Genomic DNA, 21940 nt, shown 5'->3' on the forward strand with positions numbered 1-21940 from the left:
TATTGACACCATTGAGATCCAATTACTGAAGAGAATTGCTGCACAAATTACGGTACCAGAAGTTCGGCAGACCAAAAATGGACTGTAAGTGCACGATACCAAATCGGTGTGCTTCGAGTGAGGAGACAGACTTAGGAAGTTCTATGCATGTCGAAATGTCAATAATCATTAAAGAGAGAAGTGTAGAACACAAATCCTATTACATGACCAACATAGAAAAATACCAACTTCCTGATAAACAAATGATATGAAACCTCATTACACTGGAAGGACACGAAGTGAACTTCACCAATCACTACAGCCTGTGCATAAATAAGCAGAAATCCCTCTCTGTAAGTCCTTATTCTACTGATAGTAATACACTAAGCTGGCTTAAACTACAGATGTCGGTTTTTTCGCGCAGGGGATAATCAGCAGCATCAGATGGTCAGATTCCTAGATGCAGGTCGATCAGATTAGCATAATAGGTGGGAATGGAGGGATTCTCACTTCCATGGCATGCTCTCGAGTCTTTGCGGGTTAGAATTATTGCATGGGCCAGAGCTTTGGTTGAGTGGGCTCCCGGGCCCGCCCGAGGATTCGCTTAGTGTCCCGTGAGATGGGCTGCTGCCTCCAGCAAAGCCGCCACTATGGCCGAGCATTGTCGTGCCCGAGAAGGGGTCTGCCTGCTTTGGTGACTTAGATTCCTTTCGGCTATCTGACATGAAACTCCCCACGACCACCTGCTTTTGTAACCAGATTGTTTATTAGGCGGTACAACCTCGGGAGAATTAGCTATATTCCTGCTTTGCTAGTTTCTTTCAAAATGATATTTTGTGATATTATATTTCCAATTTAGGATCGTTCGCTGAAGGATAGAGATCAGATCCTTCGTCGCAAATCCCACAATAAGCTTTGTACTTGTAGAATAACAATGTTAAAAACAATTTTTACGAAAAGAAATGAACAATTTCTCCAAATAAAGTAAGACATTTAAAATTTGATCCCTTCCATGGGAAACAGAACCACAGAAGGTTATACGAAGAAGAAGAAGAGGAAAGAAAACTCGACCTGAACAGGAGAGGCAGCTGTTAGAAGACCGGCCACCCCACCGCCTAAGACACGACCATCAGCTCCAGACAAGGACACGCTCAACCCCCCAGTTCTGCTACGATGTCCCCCGCTCTCTGATAGCATAAATGACCCCGAAAGTGAAAGTATCTCATATCGTCCCTAGAGATCAGTGAAAACCCAGGAATAATGGGGAAATTACACGGGTTAGTATGACAATATAAAAGGAGGCACTCAATCAACGTAAAATAAATAAGGTGAACAGTACACGGTCCACAATCCATTCAAAATTGCGATCATTGCAAAAGTTTCTGACAGAAATCTCATGGGACAATTCTATTCAAGAAAAAGCATTTTACATAATCTCACGAACCTCGTAAGTAACGGTGCCACCAGATATGGAAGGTTGGCGGAGGGTAACATTAGATATGGCCCCATTGGCCGACAGAATGCAGACTGCCCTCGGACCATTCTGAGAAAAGGACATTATTTTCGACGAAACATCCTGAAAGAGCAAAGATAATCACCGAGGCCGATTAAACTAACAAGCTTCATTCATGACAAATATATGCATAAATATCAATGATAAATTAGAGCCACAAATTGTGATATATTAGGATGACCAAAACTGCAGGACTAGATCCACAAAGGAGCAAAAGTAAGGAAGAACAAGAGTATAACCTCCCCGGCCTTCACAGTGATGACATGTGGTGTAAATCCAATTCCAACCGATCCTGCAGTACATAATTTTCATCAATTTTTCTTTTCACTTCGATGATAAAATTCTCCACGAAGAGTTAATAGAAACTACTCAATGGATTGATTTCAGCAGTCAGTCAACAATAAAAGGTACAACCATGACCATTGGCACTATCAAAAGGTAAGGCGTAGCACTGAAAATTTTCATTTCTTCAAATGAAACAAAAAATGCAAGTGAATAAACTAGGGCGATATTTTCAAATATACGGCAGTCTACAGAAAGGAGTGTTGTTCAAGTCGTAGTCAATCAAGTCAAATGGTAGTCTCCACACTTGAAAAGATCTAATCATATGCCATGAAAAGGAGCACAAAATTAAGATGGAGGGGGAGAAAAACCCAGCCCAAGACCGAAGCAGGCCAAGACAGTGGCAAGGAGATAACCGTAATTTGTGGAAAATTCTGGGGTCAGAATCAGATGCAAAGTTGCAGCTATATATATTTATATCAGATCAAGGCAACTAAGCATTAATCAAATCTGGAAGATATATATTCATCAACACATGGAATCTCCAAACCAATATCTATGTCAACAAGAAGATGAATGTCACATATGTATATCAAATTATAAAACAAAAAAAAAATTCTTTTTTTGACAGTAGGACCAGTAAACTCAGCACTAAATCCTTATTTAAAAGACAGAGCAATATATAATAGTGCTTAAACCACGAACATCAATGAACCAACAAAATAAACCCAGTTGGGCTTCAATTGTACCTAGAGCTTCAAGTTGCTTTTTTCTGCCCAAACCCGGAGGCCTGCCCCTGGACTTCTTCATGGAGTTCGGCGATACTGACCCGCCAGTGGGAACAGCCACAGCGGCGGCCGGAGAAGGGAATCCGGCGCTCTGAGGTGCACTGCTTCCCTTCGTCCCCGGAGTGAGGGTCAACGACATGGTGCCATCTGGCCCGTACTTCCTGGGCCTCCCTCTCTTCCTCTTCACAGGCTCTCCGCTGCTCATGTTCATGTTAAGCCCGTGGGCGAAGAGCGGAGGCCCGCCACTGGCAGGGCCCTCGGCACTGCCCCCGTTTCCGGTGGCAGAGGGGGCCTGATAGGGAGGAGAAGCGGCTCCCGACACAGCCACGGGCTTGTAGAGCGCTGCGCCGTCGGCGCTGAAGGTGAGACGCATGTTCTGCGTGAAAGGCTCCCCTCCTCTGCTGCTGGCCATTACCCCTCCGGCCTCGGAACCAGACATCTCTGGATGCAGCGAATCCTCGTACTACCCTGCAAAGATCCGTTGCTAAAATCAGCAAGAATGCCCAAAAAGAAGCCATTTCAGATTCCATAGCTTGGCCTTATGGACACTTTTACAGACCCAGCTGAGAATCCTCAGCTGCAGCCAAAAACAACCTCAAAAACAGCAAAAAAAAAAAAAGGACTTTTTTTCCCCTATAAAAGCTCCAGAGCTGAACAAGAAAAGCTTCAGCGGGATCTTCAGTGAAACGAGCAAGAAATTGCAGACACCTGAACCCAAGAAGTCTCCAGATGAACTTCAAAGTTCAGATTTTTACACTGAAAATTCAGTACGAGGTTAATTTGGGAAGATAAAATTAGCAATTCTTCACTGGGTTGAGCTCAGTTCAGCGGAACCTCACCAGAAATATAGGCCCAGAATTTTGGGATTATCTGTTTCAAATTCAAACTCAGACAATTTTCTTGCACTATAAACTAAACCCTAATCACAAAATTCTTCAGTTACAGAAATATCTCTGGAATCAAAATTCAGAAAAGTGAGCTTAGCTGATAAAAACAAGAACCCCTTTGTAATTTGTTTTAACTCCAAGCAAGAAACCAACTGATTTTCCAAATTTCAGCAGGAAATCAGGGGAAATTACGCTTCAAGCTCAAAACTTAGGAAAAAAATCAACATTTTTAGGTCAAAAAATCAAGAAAAAATCCTTCAAAAAATATTTATTTTTGTAATTACGGTTAAAATCCCAAAAATAACTGGGATAGAAATACGAGGGTGGAAAAAATAAAAAACTGTAATTTTACTCACCAAAAAATTGGAAAAAAAGAAGAGGCTGAGAATTTGAGGAGGACAAAATTCTAGGGTTTGGAAATGGGGATGGAGGGGGTGCCTTCAAGGCTGTTTTGTGAAGAAATGTGAGAAATCTTTGATATTTAGTTATTATTACGGTGGATTTTTTTAATTATTTTATAAAAGGAAAATTTGAATTTCCCTTTTTCATGACTTGGAGCTTACGGGCTTTATTAAAAAAAGCAGTTGAAAGGCCAAAAGCAGACCTATTTTTGCTTTCTTCCAAAAAAAAAAAAGATAAAGAAGAAAACAAAGAAAGAAGTTTTTGTCTTTTTAATTAATTTGCATTTACTCCTACTCCAACGACTTCTTTGCTCGCTTTCTCCATAATCAATCTCGATTTTTCAATTTTCCATCATTCTCTTACTTTTTTTGTGCATTAAGGTCCATTGTCAATTTGAACAAGTGTGTAAAGGACAATTAATGCCGTCAATAGTTTTGCTTCACGTGAAATAAATTTAATTTCTATTAAATTAAATATCGACGGTACATCATCTCTATGAAAGTAAAAAAGTCACATTTATTTATATCCATATATAATCTTTTTTCCAACGTCACTGCAGTTTATTATGACGGAATTAGTGATTTATTATTTAGAGCAATCCATATTTCCTTTACAAAGCGGATGTGTTGCAATTAGATTAAGGACAACGCCTAGGAGTCTTATTAGTTGCTACTGCCGAGTTTAATAATGTTGAATGATTTTTCTCCATTTATGTTTGTGGTAAAATATCTAAGACTATTTCACCATGTGTTATATTTGCAACATTTCATTGTGGGTGAACAAAAGAAGAAAAGACATGATGATATTCTTTTTCAAAAGGCATAATGGTAGCATTTAATATGACTTGATAAATGTCTGTAATTTAATATGATTTGATAACATAATTGAGCAAGCAAACTAAAATTCATTTAGAATTATACAACCACTTGTACGATATATTAAACACGCCATATGTCGATTTTTTTTTGCCAAGTAAAAAAAATCGACATATGGCACCATATATCAATATTATTATCAAGTATTAAGTTCTTAATTGATATTAGAAAATAAATCCATATTTCAAAAGGATATGGATTTCAGAAAATCACGTCATGCAACATCTCAATACCTCGTTAAAATCAATTTTGTGCCTGGTTGTTCTTGCTTTGTATTAATTACATTTTCACTATTTATTTATTTTTTTCTATGCAATGATTTTGGTTGTCTTGATTATTAAGCTAATGGCTTGGTATAGTATGAAATCATTAGGGTAAATTAGGCGAATTATAATGAAGATAATGTCATCTTGTCTTCCTTTAAGTTCTTGGACCATAATTAATAAGAAAATAAGACTTTTTTTACTTGTTTGAAATTGAAATTTTGAAATGAAAAAGTACTGCGTTTGGTAAAAAGTAGTTGTCCCATAATATTAGGGTAGTTTAACAGTACAGAGAACTTGCATCCCATTTGATATAAGTATATTCTTTTGTTTCCATCCTCCTTTTTTTGGCAAATAATGCTTTTACCCCCCTCAAGTTTGTCAAAGTTTTCAATGTAGCCTAATCAGGAAATGTCAAGAGTTTTCACCCTTATTTTTAATATTCTATACAATTAAAAGTTATTGGGATTATAGTACAACTGAACTTATTGTAATGATTTTGAAATTCGAAGTACTTACTGAAACTTTTATTTTAATTACTAGGCATGTAGTATTATGCTCAAGCTAATTGGATTATCTGTATGACTTCATTTATAATTTCAAAATATGAAGTTATTCTCCTTTTGTAAGCTTTATGGAATCGGATAATATTGAGGTTATGGCCATTGATCATGTCTTTTGAATCTTTTAATGTTGTCATTTTCTTTTTAATTTAGTATTTTCATTTTAAAATAGATTTTTAAAACAATTTCGCTTACATTATTTATATTTTACTTATCATTATCATCATCATTGTTATTATCGCCTTTGTTGTTTGTCGTCGTTATTTAAATTTTTGGATGCTTTTGAAGATAAAAAATAAGTTTACTTTGTTAAAAACAAAACACATACTGAAAAACATGTTGACAATTTTCTCATTATTCATAACGCAAAAGAATTTAAAAATATATATGTTTAAGCTACACTCGTTTCAATTCAAATTAAGCATATGAATATTTTTAAATTACACTAAACATTTATTAATAAAATATAATAAATATTCTGCATAATTATTTTTTCATGGATCCAACATTCATTTTCTATGAATAAAAAGGTCCAAATTATCAACTATAGAATCACGTTGTTGCAATCAGAAGGGTTTTCCAATTGTTCATTTGAAACGCTTGGAATAGTCATTATTGTTGAACTATCCTAATTCCACCCGAAAAAAAAAAAACTGTTGATCTATATTCCTTGGAAACTCTCGTCTTTGTAATGAAGGAAAAAGTCATACTCCAAATATTAAAAAGAAACAATAGAGATTTTTTTTTAGGAAAAAGTGACTGGAAATTATTAGAAAGAAAAGAATATTGAAACTTTGTCAAAGTGGGTAATTGCAATTTCTGGACCACAACAAAAGGTCGGCAGAAATTTCCCTCCAAAATGATTAAGCACAATTTCTTTTTCTTTAATTTGTTGATTCCCATTTAGCAAAAACATAAAATTATTATTATAATAATCATCGTCATCTTAAAAATAAGAACTGATCCATGGCGGGGACACAGCGAGTAGGAAGCTTTTTTATACATGCATACTTCTTTTCTATTATATATCATTTTTAGTTATTTTTAGTTTTTGTACATATTTTTATTAACTTTTTTTATATCAAGGAGTGTCCTAGTTTTGCTAGATTAATCTAATGACTCTCATGAATATCTTGTAGGTCCACAAGACATGCAAGTTTGACCACACATATTGTATATAGAGGCTTCTTGTTGCAAAGATATCAAATTATATTAGAATAACGACGCCAAATATGCATGGTAAAACCCTCAAACAAAAGAAAATATTCACAGACAGAGCATGAGTATCTATTAGATTGAAAAAATCGGAGATTATAACCGAGATAATACTCGTGTTTTCCAATCCCCTTAGCTACCCGAACCTCACCGAGAAGAGTCTTTCCCAACCTCTCAAGAAAATATTCCCCAAATAATTCCCGAAAGATATCACCCAACACATTCCGTCCTTCACAACGCTATTTGATTGCTTGAGTACAAGACTCACTCCCTATATATAGATACAAGACCCCTCGTATTTCAAAGATATTCTAAATTACTTTAGAATATTTTTTCCATTGAGGTATAGATATTTTCCCTTTTAAATAATCTAAAGATATCCTAGAAATATTCATAATATCTCCTAATAGTATTTCACTCTTTAAATATTCAAAAGATACAACGAAATTTCTAAAAAATAAAAATATATCGCTCCTTCATCTTTTCAACCAATCTCGTCGCTACCTATTGGGTCTTTGATTCATCGAGTCTTTCGAGCTTAATGCGAGACATCTCCAATAAGGCCCAATATGGAATACTCTCTTCCACAATTTCAAAAACTAATATGTACATATTATTGTTATTATTATTATTGCCTATACTACTTCAAATTTTAATTATTTCTTTTAAGTATTTTCTCTCTGTTTCATATTTATAAAGGAGAATATATGCATTAACATGTGTTGGTTGAAGTAATTCAGCGCATGTTTTCTTTAAATGCAATCTGATGTTCAAATATTGAGAATATAGAAAATTCATACTAAAAGAGCTTTATTCCCTTAATGGGTCATACCTAACTCGAACTGAATTAGTCGTGGCTCGTTGGACTACCAAATACAATATTACACTTTGAAAAAGAAGGAGAATATACGTGTGCTATGCACGACAACATGAGCAATCAATAAATAAAGAATATATTAAAATAACATTTTTTAACTAAGAAAAAACAAAAGTCTAAAATAAATATAATGAAATATTAAAATAAGTAAAAATTAATTTATAAGTTTATAGGATAAAAAGTGGCTTGATAAGGAGCATTTACCAGTAGGTACTTTTTTTTTTTCAATTTTCTTACCTAAATATGTATTGTAGGCTAATATGGGTGGCTGAGATAGGGCATTTAGTGGCATTTTTGAGAGGGAATGTAGCCGAGAGAGATCATTTAATTTATTATTTCTTTGAAAATTAATAAAATAGTATATATATATATATGCGTATAGTTTTGGAGAGTCAAAAAAGTTTTCCTAAAAAATAAAGTATATTTTTGGTAATTTATTTAATATTGTTATTTTAATAGATGTTTGGAGGTAATTTTGAAGACCATATATTTTATTTAGCGTATGAAAGTTAAGTTATTAAGGCTACCGCTTATTACATTCAGATTTCATTACTTTTACCTATATATATTGAACATTATGGATTCTTCTTAATCAATCATAATCACGGCTTCAATTCTTTTTCCATTTTTAAATTTCTTTCATAATTATAATTATAATATGGAATCTTCAACAAACAGAAAATTCTCCACCCTCCTAGAATTTTATGCGTCTATTTTTTTTATCGATATACAGACATTTAATCTCCAATCTATTCCATTCTTAATATTACCTTTTATATAATGTAATATAAATAAATTAATAGAATACCTTAAGAAGTCTAAAATTGTATTAACAATTAAGCTTTCATAATTTTAATTCTATTACTATATATTGAGGTTATGTGTGATGTCAAACATTGCCTAAATTGCAATTACTATATTATCGATCAAAAAAATTTCATCCCGCGGCATGGTGCTGGCACTTTGCCCTATTTAAACATATAAACCTCGTCCATATCTTGAGATTTCATACTCCCTTTAAAAAAAAAATCTTCAATTATTTAGTTTTTTTAATTTTTTTTTTTTGGGAATAATGCGGGGTGATTAGATTTCAACATTATTCTTTATAACTCTCGCGAACACCTTAAAAGCTCATGAAACAGATAAATTCGGCCACACTGAATTACAGGGGCCTAATAAAAAATATTCTCTTACATGATTTCAAGAAGTATTTTACACATGTTTTTTGTGATTGCTTTTGCTACTTTTTCCGATATTTGATGGTTTCTTTTAGTATTTTTTCGTCCCTTTCATATTTAAGACCCGAAGGAAAGTGGTTGCACACAACGATAATTTGCTAACCTTATAAACTTATTATCTAAACCATTATTTCATAATAATATTATGATTTTTATTAAATCCTCCTATTTATTCTCTGAATTATTCACCTAATGGACTATTTGTTATATATAAGTTTAAAAGGATACAGTAGGCGTACGATTCAGGATGATTTAACATTTTTGTAATATTATATCTGAAAAAAGATAATCAAAAGTTGAAAAATTCGGTTAAATATGAATACATACATACATATATATATATATATATATATATTAAAACACCTTATAATTGCCTTATTTGAGGGGTCTTTTATACTAGTTTGGAGAGGGAATTGAGAGATGTTAACAGAATTGACCCTTTAATCCATTATATCTATCTATATTTATAATGAATTAAAACTGGTCTTATTACAAAGTCATCTCAGACTACAACATAGTGCCACGAATTTTTCTACTACGTCTTACTTTCTTTTACAATCATAACATATAATATTCAACAAACTAAAAAAAAAATCTTCCCTTCTAAAGTCTTTTACTTGTGCTTTTTTTTAATCAATATACTCGATATTTTTTAAATTTCTTACCTACTCCCTTATCGATACTTTCACTTTCAATTGTTGAAAAATTTCCACTCTTTATTGTAAAGTTCTATTCTTTGATAAAGTCTTTTATAATGAGTTCTAAATGTTTCTTTGAGCACTCATAAATTTTTCTCTTATAACCATATTTTTTCTTCCTATTTTCTGTCACTAATCATATTGTAATTATGGTACAATTGGTTATATAGTAAGTCCTAAAATATCATAATAACTTTTTAATTAAAGATATCGGATAAATTTTTATTATATTTCAATCCTAATGAATATCAGTTGAGCAAATTGGCCTACTAAAATAAAAACAATGGCTTTCTAATTATTAAAAAAAAATGTTGACAAAGTATAAGGAGAAATTAACTTAGATCATATAACATGCAGTAGTAAATTAATAAATACGCCTCGTAAGAAATCTAATATTTTATTAATAACTAAGAGTTCATGATTGTAATTTTATTACTATATATTGAGGTTGTGGGTTATATCTAGTATTGCATAAATCATGATTATGATTTTATTGATTGAAAATTTTTTAACCCCGCCGCATTGCGCAGGCCTTTCCGCTAGTTAAAAAATAAAACATGAAAAATGGAAAACAAATAAAAAAAGTAGAAGACAATTTGTTCTCAAATTCCTCTTCCACTTTCTACTTTTTCTCCAAATTCTGATCAATTATGTGCCTCTGAATTACGGCTGGTATTGGTTTTCTTCTGCAGCATTATTGCGACAATGAAATAATTGCCCAGTACAAATCAGCGTGAGCTAATAAATGCTTCCCTAACCTATATCTAGATATAATTACAAACGCGGGATCGGTACCCCAGATAATGCCATATAGAACATAGGTGATTCATAATTGAATGACTCTTGAAATTTTAACCAATCACGATGCGAAAATAACATAATATTATTGAGCCACATCATCATCATGAAATTCTAAAAATTCTTCAGTTACTGAAAATGACTAATATAGTCTAAATACTAAAATTTTTAAAAAATAATTATTTATTCATACGCGTCCTTAGCATATTCACATTAACAAAACATAAATTTTTATACTATACGAGCTACGAAAATCTAAATTTTTTTAACAAATAAAAATATTCAGTTAACTATTTTATAACACATCATCGACCTATTTAAGAACCAAAATTGAGAACTTTAATTAAAATAAGATTAATAAAAAAAATAAACCATAATTAAATATTAACTTTCTTATAGCCAACTCTATTAATGTAATCACGAATAAATCTTTATTATTCATGAATATTTCATACCATTTATAAACTTACACCATAAGTAATCGACCATCTTTTCAATACTCACGCCCTACATCTAAGTTTATTTTAATTTGAAGTTTCACACTAGTCGCCGCCCTTGTCATCTTAACTCCGAGATTAATACTTGCATCATAGCCTAGTGTTTTCCCCTTGCCGAAAATTGTTATCGTGCTAAAATCCAAGAAAGCTGGTAAAAAGGAATTCGAGGCACACGACAGGTTATGAATGATTGGGTAGGATCCCCAGGTACCCAAAAAATTTCACCACAACCATCCAGTTTTACAAAGAGCATCATTTCCACAGATGCAGCAATCCCTGATTTTGAGATGCAATATGCTCACACGGTATTCAGCCCCATGCACCAAAACTCGCGGAGCGTATTACCCATTTAAAGTGAATCAGACTTCACTAAAGTTCGGACCTTCTGATATCTCACGCGGTTTTATTCCCCCGAGGATATAAAAGCCGCTTCCACTCCAGTGTGCCCATGGAGATATGACAAACTTGCTGCCAATGCCAAGCAGCAGCAAATTAGGGAAGAGTGACCCGATCACGTCTTCCTGGCTTCTTGGCCATGTGAATCTATTTAGACCTTTAAGCTTCTTTGGACATGCCGTGACTTTGTCTGACCTGCACAGGGCACAAAGACATCAGTTCATGGTTTCTAGACATTCTTAGAGCAATGAGAAGTATTAAGACGGCCTTCCTTTTTCCTCTTTTCCTGCCGATGTGAAACATCGTTAACTTCAGAAGCGATAAGATCCAGAAGGATATTCTGTATAGCAGTGACTATACAAGTAGCGTACCTCTAGATTGCAAAATTAATAGTTTTCGCAAGGATAAATCTGAAGCTCGCCACTAGGAGTAGCTGTCCGACAGCTCTTAGTCCTGCTGTAATGCAATCAATCTACATATACCTGCAAATTTAGGAAAGGGTCCAGATTGGCATCGAAAAGGTAAATCGCTGTCTTAAACATCACCAAAAGTACAAGACATATAACTTACCTGGCTTGGTCCCTCAGCCGGCTATTTGGGCCAGATCACTGAACACAACTGGTGGAACAGAGAGTAGATATTGTGGTTGAACAGAAACAGCTGCTGCATGTCCTGGAAAAGCAGAATTCCTATTAATCTATCATGAATCAGATCGAGAAGATACCGATTATTACATAATCATCCACTTCTCATAAAAATGTTTATGCTTTTATAGCAGTTGGCACATGTACTCTCAAATCATAGCGGAATAATTTGAGAAGCACGTGCTTGCTCAGAAAATTCATCTGCCAAGCAAACTATCTCCTTTGGTAGTATCTTATGAATATGACTCCATTCTCACATTTGGGTTAACCAGGTATTTTCCTACAAATTTCCCACTGTAGATCTGCACATAGCAGTTCAATCTCAAGGTTCCAACTTATAAAGTAATTTGCTCGCTTTACTCAAGAGCTAATGATCATTGATCTAGTCCATAAATGTCAAAGTTTTGGTCTTTAAGAAGGAAGATGGAAATTGTAAATGAAGCCGTCACTATCAATTATCACCACCCAGCTTTAAGTATGCATAGCTTTGTGAAGGAAAAACAATAAATTCTGATCTACAGCATTGTTCACCTGAAGGATACAATGCTTGAACCATAGGGATCGGTGAAGTTGCTAACCCATCAACACCAAGCCCTCCAAACTGCATCATATTATGGCCTGGCATCATGAACCCCTGTGTCAATGAATATCCATGACCACTTGCAACAGTTTGACCAAGTCTCTCGTACTGATACATAGTAGGGGTAATTGCTCCGGAAGCTTCATATATTGGGAGGTAGTGCTGACCCGCGTAAGGGTTATGAATTTCCTGGGGTGGGGGGGAAGGAACCACTATCAGCACTTTAATGCCACGAAAATTTTAGCCTTGTTTGGAAGTGATCTTCAAATGCATTTTCTCTTTCCAAAGAAGATAAAGGAGAAAAAGAGTTGGATAGTTTTCAAGCCATCTTTCACCTTTTTTTTTTCCCAGAAAGGGTAGTTAAACAACATGCCTTTAAGTTACCATACAGGAAACTTTCCATTGTTTTGTCATGCGAAAACCCTCTTCATGCATACTCTGCCAAAACTGGTTCCAACCTAAAATACATTTTACAAATAAATTCCAAAAAATTCCCTCAACTTTTAGCAGCAATTAGGATGATCACATACCGGTGGGATGAGATATTTAGGTCCACATGTTGCATATCTGCATAACAAAAAGCTCTGTCAAAATTCTTTCATGATAATAAATTACGTTGAACAAAGAAAAGTTTTTGCAGACGAATAGAATTTTATCTGCCTTGTTGATTCTCATTCATCACCCACTATAGTATCTCCAGCATCATCTCATTAGAGTATGAAACTCCATACAAAGAAATAGTATCTGGCAACTCTGGTTGTTCCCATCCTTCACAACCCCCCCCCCCCCCCCCCCCCCCCCCCCCCCCCCCACACCACAAAAAAAACCAACACCACCCAATAGCTATAAAAAAAAACATTTCATTATTTTTTTGGTAAATGAAATCTTAAATTATTTAACCGTTTTCCTTTTCAAAAGCCACTAATTCTGCCTCTTGCCTGTCAATAAATACTGGGCTGGAGCAAATATCCTCCAGAACTACCATTTTTTTCCATTCCTGCAATTACCAATCACAGCGTCATGACCGCTTCGATGAAGGCAGTGTTGCAGCTTCTACTGGAGTGGAACCCCCTAATAATTGCAAATGCTACTAATTGCATTTGAAGAACTCCATTTAACACTGCATAACAAGATCAGTAAATGCAAGGAGAAGGAAAGATGATAGTTGCAAGGATATGAATCCAATCCATTCTTATATCAGAGAACTGTTTCCTTCATGTTTGTATAATTCTTTTATGCCTTTTATGCCCACACTCGAATAAACAAAAGTTCATATGACAAATTAGTCGATCTCAAGTTTAATTCTAAATATGAACAATACTAATCAACATAAGAGCTAGTAAGGAATTTAGTCATCTTGCATGAGATATTAATAGTTCCATAGGCAGGAGCATAACTCACCCATAAGGTGGATAAAGATGCCCTTGCTGATAGTAGCCGTAAGGAAGAGGCTGCAGAAAACTTCCAGCGTAATTCCTCTGCACAATCTGCAGGCCTCCAACATATGAATTAGCCGTTTTCAGATGACCTGTATGAAAGGAAGAACAAAGCCACGCATAACATTAACCATCTTCCAGTTACTATTCTACTGAAAGAAAAAGAAAAAGAGAGAGAACATCAACATTACCATAAAGCGGAACCAGTTGAGGGCGGCCAAGGGAAGCCAAGTTGCAGTTTGCCCACCGACCATCAATAAGCAGTATCGGATCAGCACAGGCTCTCTTAGCAGCCTCAGGATCCCGAAAAGTCACCTATAAACATGTAACCGAAATCAACTAGCCAAGTCATTCAGAAATCAGCAATCAAGCAATGCCAACAAATATATAAATGCAGAATGGACGTATGATATTCATCACAACTGGCCGGCACAGCTGCTGGAAAGTTACGAGATTGCTTGGATAATTCAGGTCTGAGCCTGCTAATGCAAACTGATGCAGTCTATTAAACTCTATCAAACAAATCAAGCAACTCATTGCCCATTGGTCAAACTCATAATCATCAGTCTCAACGTCGATCGGCTTAGATCGATTGACCGATGGAGCTGAAAATGTCAGGAGGAGAAAAAGATTGGAGGACCCAGAAACAGAAAATCGAGAATCACTCACAAAGCCGTAGCCTTTGGACCGTCCGGTGGTTTTATCAGTGACGACAGTTGCATCTGACACCTCCCCGAACTGCTCGAAGTACCGCCTCAAAGTGTCGCTCCGCGTCTCCCAAGCTAGCCCCCCGACAAAAACCTTGGTGAAAGTGGTGTCGCCGAGCGATTGAGGATTTACAGGCTGGAACCCAGGAATCCGCTGATGCGCCATGAACAATGATCACTGTTATGAGCTGATTCGGGAAGAAACTGATGAAGAAGGGGGAGATCTTGCTGAAAAGCAGTGAACTTTGATCCCGCCGACAGATACTGAAGTCAGCCCACTAAGTATTTGAGGCTGGGCTTTGCGGTAAAACCCTCTGATGGCAGAGCAGCACAGAGCAGACAATGGTTTAGCTTATACTGTGGAAAGCTACAGGGTGCTCGCTCTGTTGGGTCAATGATTGGGACAATGTTGACGATGACGACCATTGGTCAGACCTTCTAACTGAAGCAGATCAACTTTCTTTTTCATAATTAAATATGTTATTTTTCTTTTAAAAGAAATGGCCCGTATAACAATTGATCATAGGCAAACCAAAGTCCATAATGTAAGTGCAAGACTGCTTTTACTTTGTTTTGTTCTTTTGTTTTTGTCATTTCACGAACTGAGTGTCCCGTTATTGTTGCAGCATTAGTAATTTTCTGATAAGCGTAAAGTAACAACCATTCATAACAACTGGACGCGATTTCCTTCCTTTGGGTAAGTGAAATATATATTTTCGCATGTGGAAATCTTGTTATAGTTTCGGGACAATACGATCATTGGGAGCTCGTGCAACAATTTTATGGGTAGAAGCATGGCGAAAGCATTCTTGCTCACTTTACATGTACACCTCGTAGGAACAAAGAGAGGAACGCCGAATCCCACGTTATCCTGGAATGAGATTTGCGATGATCAGTGGGTTTAGTCAGGAATTTTCCTGTCTCGAGGAATGAGACCGGCCTCTTCGTAGTTGTGAACAGAGTCGGCTATGATCTCTTCGAATGGCCTGTACTTCCAACCCAACCTCTGTAGCTTCTCCGAGCACAGCCTCACTTCTGTGGACGCTTCTCTGTAACTGCATGAGCAATTGCATACAAGAAATCAGCCGCGACAATAAACCTGACATCGCTTGCTGCTTAAGTCAGAGTTTCTATTATGTGTCATCAGGTTAAACGGTCTACTTCTCACCTGTTGGGGTAACGGTAAGATGGAAACATGCTCTTCAGCATTTCTACCAAATCTTGGGTCCTGATCTCATGAGACGAGCATATGTATCTTCCCTCTGCATCTTGCTTCTCATATAGGAGCAAAATCGCTTCAGCCAAGTCCCGAACATCGACAAAAGGTCGAAGCCCATTGTCCGCCGGTTCCAATCCTTATGCATTGGCATTTTTATTTTTCATTATATCTCAGTCATTTAAGAATATATCTGGGAGATACACAGTGAATACCTTTTAAGAAATTTAGGAGGTATAAGCTGCTGGCATTAACTGTTTGCTGCAGCATCGGACCGATAACAATTGACGGGCAAATCATGGTGATTTTGAGGCCGGTTCTTTTGGCATATTCCCAAGCTTCAGTCTCTGCCATGGTCTTAGCAGCACAATACCATTCCTAGAGATGACAAGCAGAGAAGATTAGCAGAAATCAATCTAGCTTTCAGCTTCATATTAGTCCTTGTCGGTGCTCACCTCTGTTTGTTGAACGTACAGTTTTCGTAGGAAACTGACAGGATTCAAACAACCCTATTTGTATTATCCATGTACCTCGATAGACTTGCAGAATTCAAGGTCAGTCCAGCAAGATTCATCCATGGGCTGGTCCCTGGGCCAACTTGGGTCGATCACAACAGCGCCAATCGATGATACCACCACAACTTTCTTCACATTTTCTTTCAAGCACGCATTCAGAACGTTCCTTGTACCTGTTAATGCTGGTTCTATCAGCTCTACCTGCATAAGCAACAAAAAATCCATTTATTCGACCTATCTATTCCTGCATTCGAGGGTCGGATGTAGGCCATAACGGTAGAGGTTCTGCTTAAAGCACATACAACCCAATTGAACGAAGGATTCAAATTTTAGTTTTAAGATCGTGATGAATTACTGGCCTCGGGGTTCGGTACTTTCTTGCTGGGAACAGGGCAGGCAACATGAAGGACTCCGGAGCACCCGGTAATTGCAGCACGGAGGGCATCATAGTCCAGCAAGTCCGCCTTGAACAGTCTCAGATTCTCTTCAGCATTCTTCAGTCCTTTCAGATGAGAAATCTTCTCGTCACCTGAGATAACATGGAGACACATCACCATCAGTTCCGCTTCTCTAATTCCTTGCCCGACGCTCCGCTTTTGAGATTAAGAAAGATTACTGACTGTTACATGGATTCCTAACAGTTCCGTGGACCAAGTAACCTCTCGAAAGAAGAAAGTTGACAACCCAAGAAGCCACGAATCCCCCAGCACCAGTCACACAGATTCTCTTCTCATCCTCCTTCATCTCCTCTTCCTTCCACTCTCTCTGTGAAACAGCGAAAATGTGCAAAGAGATATATAAAAGCTGCAGGAAGTACTAAAATGGCTGCCACCAAACTACAGAAAGGACACCTAGATAGACACAAACTTGGCTTATAAGACTTGTCGTCCAGCACACATCTATTCAGTCCATATACATAAGGACTAGAGAATAGCGCAAGCTGATGAACGGGATCGGAGTAAAGTTCAATAATTACATGGGATCTTAGCTTGAGTCCTTAGAAAATTGTCATTTCTGACGGAATAATATGAAAGATAATTATATTATATACTCATACCCCTATAATACAAAGTCGAGTGATAATAACGAAAGAAATAGACCAACCACAGATTATCACGATTTTGATCTTTATATTATTCTGAGTGGTTGATGAACACGGAATGGGTGAAATTAAGTCGAATCTGTTAAAGCCAATCGTGTAACGCATTCAAGCATTGCGTTTCTATATTCTATTCTGTCACCTGCCATAACTAGTCAGAAAATGTACTGTTCCAGGTATATATATTAGCGTCTTCTAAACATGCCTCACCCATCGGCTAGTCTTTGCACTGCATTTCTCCGAACTTGTTCCTATTATTCGGGTTATAATAGAGTACCACGTCTCGGTTATGCAAAATACATTCTGCTAAATATTGCCGCTATAGTCACAGGGGAACTTTGTTGTGTTCCTACAATTATGTCGATTGCATCAGCACCGTTCTGTCTACGGCCATAAAATAGTTTTCCATGATGTTTATTGTAACTCGAAGACATGCCAAATAATATGCGTTTACATGACCATATATCATCCCCCACAATCCAAAGACAGGACATTCGGAGGGTGATTGTGACGAGATAAATGGCTCGTCCCTTGTGCAGGAACATAACTCTAATTATAAGCCAAAAGACATTATTTATCGTATCAGCAGAACCAAAATGTGCGAATAATTCATCCTAGGTTTACAGTATTCCAATCCTGCGAAAACTTTCGACTGAATCAACTAGAGTTTCCTCCAGTGGCCGGGCAGTCCAGCCCAGTCCCTGCAGCTTTCTTGTGCTGATTACAACGTTTTCCTCAATGTCAGTGAATCTGCAGATAATGAATGCAACGAACAGCTGTTAATAGAATCGACTATGGTAAAATTACCATGGCATTTTATTAGCGACACGGGATAAATTAACGAATCCTGCGGCAAGTAAAAATTAAGGAATGGAATCTCTTACGTTGTTGGGTAGGAATAGCCAGGATAGAGACTCCTGAGCTTGTTAACTAAATCCAACATCTTAATGGGGTAACCGGTGCATATATATCTTCCTTTGGCCTCGGGTTTCTCGTATGCCAGAACTATTGCTGCAGCCACATCTCGTGCATCCCCAATGTTCCTTATCCTGTTTGGCACCGGGTCATGTACCCCTTGTACATCACACACAGACACAGTACCGATAAATTAGAAAGCCAAAGTCTCCTGGCCATATCTCTTGGAATCAGAGCCCGAAAAAAGTTGCATCTGCAATTTGAATAAAAAAGGTATACGAGTAAAGGGTTCGAACCTTTCATCACGTCTACAAGAATCTTGCTGCTTGCATTTACCGTGGGCTGCAGAAGTGGTCCCAATGTGAGGGAAGGGCAAACTGTTACCACATCGATCCCATTCCCTTCTGCAAATCCAAAAGCTTCTTTCTCGGCTAATGTCTTAGAAAGACAATACCATTTCTGTTACGATAAAAATAAAACAAGTAAATATCAAGTTCCTTCAGTGCCATAGATCAACCGACTTGATCCAAAATCATATGAATATTGAATTATCTGTAATGATCTAACCTCTTAATATAAAAAAAAAAAAGCATCATGAGATTTAACTACTAAGGTCACACTGTAAGATTAGGCTGTCCGTCGTAAGACGATTGTTACCTCCATTTTCCTGCAGTAATCCTCGTCAGACCTGCAGGTCTCGTCTATGACTTGGCCCTTTGGCAAGTTGGGGTTCATCCCAACTGCAGCTAAGGAGGAAACATAGACAACTCTCTTGACTTTTGCTTCCAGACTTGCCTTCAACACATTCGATGTCCCCTTCACTGCAGGCTCGATCACTTCTAGCTGTTGAAATCACTTGGAAAACATCACATAAAAGACGGCAAGTTTCTTAAAACATTTTCAGGCATCTATTATGAGTCGGAGTTCAAGAAGCTCGCCTCCGGATCCGGGACAGGGGATATTATGACGGGGGAGGCAGCATGGAAAACTCCACTGCATCCCTCGATTGCTGATCTTAGAGAATCATAGTCCAGCAGATCCGCCTTGAAGAGCTTCAAGTTCTCCGGTGCCTTGTCAAGACTCCACAAGTGAGCATTCTTCTCATGGGTGCCTGCAAAAAACTCGAACACACAAAAGTGCAAGTACAGAGAGTTATGCCCACCGGAACAAATACTCCCAAGCTAGAAGAAGAACTTTCAGAGAGTTCGAGAGGTTAACTGGGATCCCGGACAGTTCCGTGGACGATGTAGCCTTTGGAGAGGAGAAGCTCGACAAACCACGAAGCTATGAAGCCAGCTGCCCCAGTCACGCACACTTTTTCTCTTCCCTTCTTCTCTGCCTCCATTAAAGCCTTCTTCCTCCTTCTGCTTATGCTTCTGTACTCCCTTTCACTCTGCTGGTGAGCAAGCAAGAAACGGTCTCTAATGGCGTCTGCCTGTGTTCTTGGGCAAATGCAGCTTCTTCCTTGTAAATGTCGTGTCATCATATGCATGTCCCACGTCTTCTAGAGCAACTTTTTGAATGGACCAATACTAAACAAAGGTGACTGCTTGGACTTTGATTTTTCCACATGGATGACGACAAAAGAAATTTTGTCCATTGTGAGGGAATTACTCCAATGTCCCAAAATATGAAAATATCGTACTTTCACGTTTATCGAATGTAATTCACAAAATATCGTTAAAGTTGGGATGTTTATCGTCCCCTCGGACTAGTCTCGGTTCTATCTACCCATCGGATCAACTCTTTGTTATAACTTCAGAGTAGTATGATTCCGACATTTTAAAAAAAATAGCTTGAAAATTTCATAAAATTTTTCAATCTACCAATTTTTAAATTTTGATTTCAAAAATCACAACGTTTATCTCCGTTTTCTTAATCTAACAATTCGTTAATTGAGCGATCAAAACTACTGATATATCCGTTAACGACGCTGATGTGACAGACTGTTCCTTACGTGAATAGCCTGCTGCAAACTTTTTAACCTAAAAAATCACATAGTTTGTTTTTTCCTAATCTACCAAAATATCAATAATTTTTTCCATCTACCAAAATATCAATAACTTTTAAAAATCACATAATTTGCTTACGTTCCCTCATCTATCAAAATATGACTTCTTTCAAAAATCACATACACCAAAATATGATTTATTTGAATGATGATAAGTTTAAACAGGGACTTATATATATGTATGTAGATTTGAATTTAAAAGAATTTATAACAGAGAATAAATGTTAGAACAATTGCAATTTTGTAATTTGCAAATAAAAAAAATCATATATGTTCTCACATTAAGTAATATATGAACTTAGATATATTATACTGTAGAGAAAATAACCATGATAAAATAGCAATACCAACAGAACTTGTGCATACTATACTAACTTCTATAAAATTTTAGCATGGTTCAACTTGTATATTAAAATGATTATTTTATCATGGTTATTGTGTTTCTAGTATAATATATCTAAGTTCTTATCTGTATCTATAAGCATGATAAAGGTGGACCGAGGTAGATGGTCCTAGAACATTTCGTTTCTAAATGGAATTTTCTCGATCTTTTGAACTTTTTCTAAATAATAAAATTTTGAATGTTTAAAAATATATAGATATTTATTTGTCAAACAGTTCACTATTTTATCAATTTTCTTTTTTTATTTAAAATTTTTAAAAAGTAAATATAGATTTGTCGAACTAGTAATCATTTTCTTGGACTTTTAATTTTTTAGAAAAATGCATTTTAGTTTTATTTTTAAAACATATAAATATAGATATCCGGGACCGATTGTTATTTTCTCGCATGCATGTAATTTAATTTTAGGTACATGCACAATTAGATTTTTAGAGGCGAGTTCTTCAACTATTTATTTTTTTCTCGATCATAAACTTTTTTATAATTTTAGGAATTTTCAATTTTGTGTTTATAATTTAGGCGTTAAATTTTGATTTGCAGATACGATGAATTTCTATCTTTAGCATTTTCATCATATTTGCATTATCAAAATTTAACAACAATTAGTCCGATAAATCTATATCTACATGAACTATATTGAACCATGCTAAAGTAATCGGTCCCAGTGTCCAATAAGTTCAACCACGCCAAATAACCATGCTAAAATTTATCTATATTGGCGTGCACAAGTTCTGTTGTAATAGTTATTTTGGCATGATTATTGTCTTTGCAATGTAATATGTCTTAATTCCTATATTACTTAATGTGATAACAAATATTAATAGTCTTGATTTACAAATGATAAACTTGTAACTACTATAACACTTCTTTTTTGTTAAAAATTCTTTCATTCAAATTGACATACATATATATAATTTCATAATTCAAATTTATAATCATTTAAAAAAGTTATATTTTGATAAATGTGATTTTTTAAAGAAGTCATATTTTGATATATGAGGGAGCATAAGAAAATTAGTGATTTTTTGAAATTATTGATAGACGAGGAAAAAAAGTAAATTATGTAACTTTTTAGGTTAAAAAGTTTGTGGTATGCCATCCATATAGACAATTGTCAGCTACATCAACACAGTTAAATGTCAC

At 36.1% G+C, this 21940-nt stretch overlaps 4 protein-coding genes across 7 annotated transcripts; all 4 read right to left on the bottom strand.

Moving 5' to 3' along the window:
• Positions 1-148: 148 nt before the first annotated feature.
• On the bottom strand, positions 149-3957 carry LOC116201635 (AT-hook motif nuclear-localized protein 10). 3 transcript variants are annotated; one of them, XM_031532928.1, is made up of 6 exons: positions 3806-3957; positions 2524-3030; positions 1732-1784; positions 1424-1555; positions 1051-1212; positions 149-722 (listed from the first exon to the last, which is right to left on the bottom strand). In XM_031532928.1, exons 2-6 carry the CDS (start codon positions 2999-3001, stop codon positions 486-488), a joined length of 1062 nt encoding a protein of 353 aa, XP_031388788.1. In that variant the 5' UTR covers positions 3002-3030; positions 3806-3957; the 3' UTR covers positions 149-485. The 3 variants fall into 3 exon arrangements, with proteins under 3 accessions (XP_031388788.1, XP_031388795.1, XP_031388804.1); XM_031532935.1 differs by lacking the exon at positions 3806-3957 and adding an exon at positions 3402-3636; XM_031532944.1 differs by lacking the exon at positions 3806-3957 and adding an exon at positions 3271-3376.
• Positions 3958-11027: 7070 nt separating this feature from the next.
• On the bottom strand, positions 11028-15003 carry LOC116192711 (RNA-binding protein 38-like). Of its 2 annotated transcripts, none has more exons than XM_031521323.1 (8): positions 14601-15003; positions 14123-14246; positions 13897-14023; positions 13026-13062; positions 12447-12684; positions 11842-11934; positions 11643-11753; positions 11028-11466 (listed from the first exon to the last, which is right to left on the bottom strand). In XM_031521323.1, the coding sequence occupies exons 1-6, from the start codon at positions 14802-14804 to the stop codon at positions 11855-11857; spliced, it is 810 nt and encodes a 269-aa protein (XP_031377183.1). In that variant the 5' UTR covers positions 14805-15003; the 3' UTR covers positions 11028-11466; positions 11643-11753; positions 11842-11854. The 2 variants fall into 2 exon arrangements, with proteins under 2 accessions (XP_031377183.1, XP_031377182.1); XM_031521322.1 differs by having other exon boundaries at positions 11842-11943; positions 14601-14997.
• Positions 15004-15339: 336 nt separating this feature from the next.
• Positions 15340-17118, bottom strand: LOC116192643 (cinnamoyl-CoA reductase 1-like). Its single transcript, XM_031521239.1, has 6 exons — positions 16990-17118; positions 16729-16898; positions 16385-16570; positions 16070-16232; positions 15807-15993; positions 15340-15693 (listed from the first exon to the last, which is right to left on the bottom strand). The coding sequence occupies exons 1-6, from the start codon at positions 17111-17113 to the stop codon at positions 15540-15542; spliced, it is 984 nt and encodes a 327-aa protein (XP_031377099.1). The 5' UTR covers positions 17114-17118; the 3' UTR covers positions 15340-15539.
• Positions 17119-17853: 735 nt separating this feature from the next.
• On the bottom strand, positions 17854-19860 carry LOC116209427 (cinnamoyl-CoA reductase 2-like). Its single transcript, XM_031543063.1, has 6 exons — positions 19602-19860; positions 19322-19494; positions 19041-19226; positions 18680-18842; positions 18353-18542; positions 17854-18218 (listed from the first exon to the last, which is right to left on the bottom strand). Exons 1-6 carry the CDS (start codon positions 19726-19728, stop codon positions 18089-18091), a joined length of 969 nt encoding a protein of 322 aa, XP_031398923.1. The 5' UTR covers positions 19729-19860; the 3' UTR covers positions 17854-18088.
• Between the last annotated feature and the right edge of the window lie 2080 nt (positions 19861-21940).

This window comes from Punica granatum, chromosome 1, assembly GCF_007655135.1.
Source record: "Punica granatum isolate Tunisia-2019 chromosome 1, ASM765513v2, whole genome shotgun sequence".
Classification (NCBI taxonomy): domain Eukaryota; kingdom Viridiplantae; phylum Streptophyta; class Magnoliopsida; order Myrtales; family Lythraceae; genus Punica; species Punica granatum.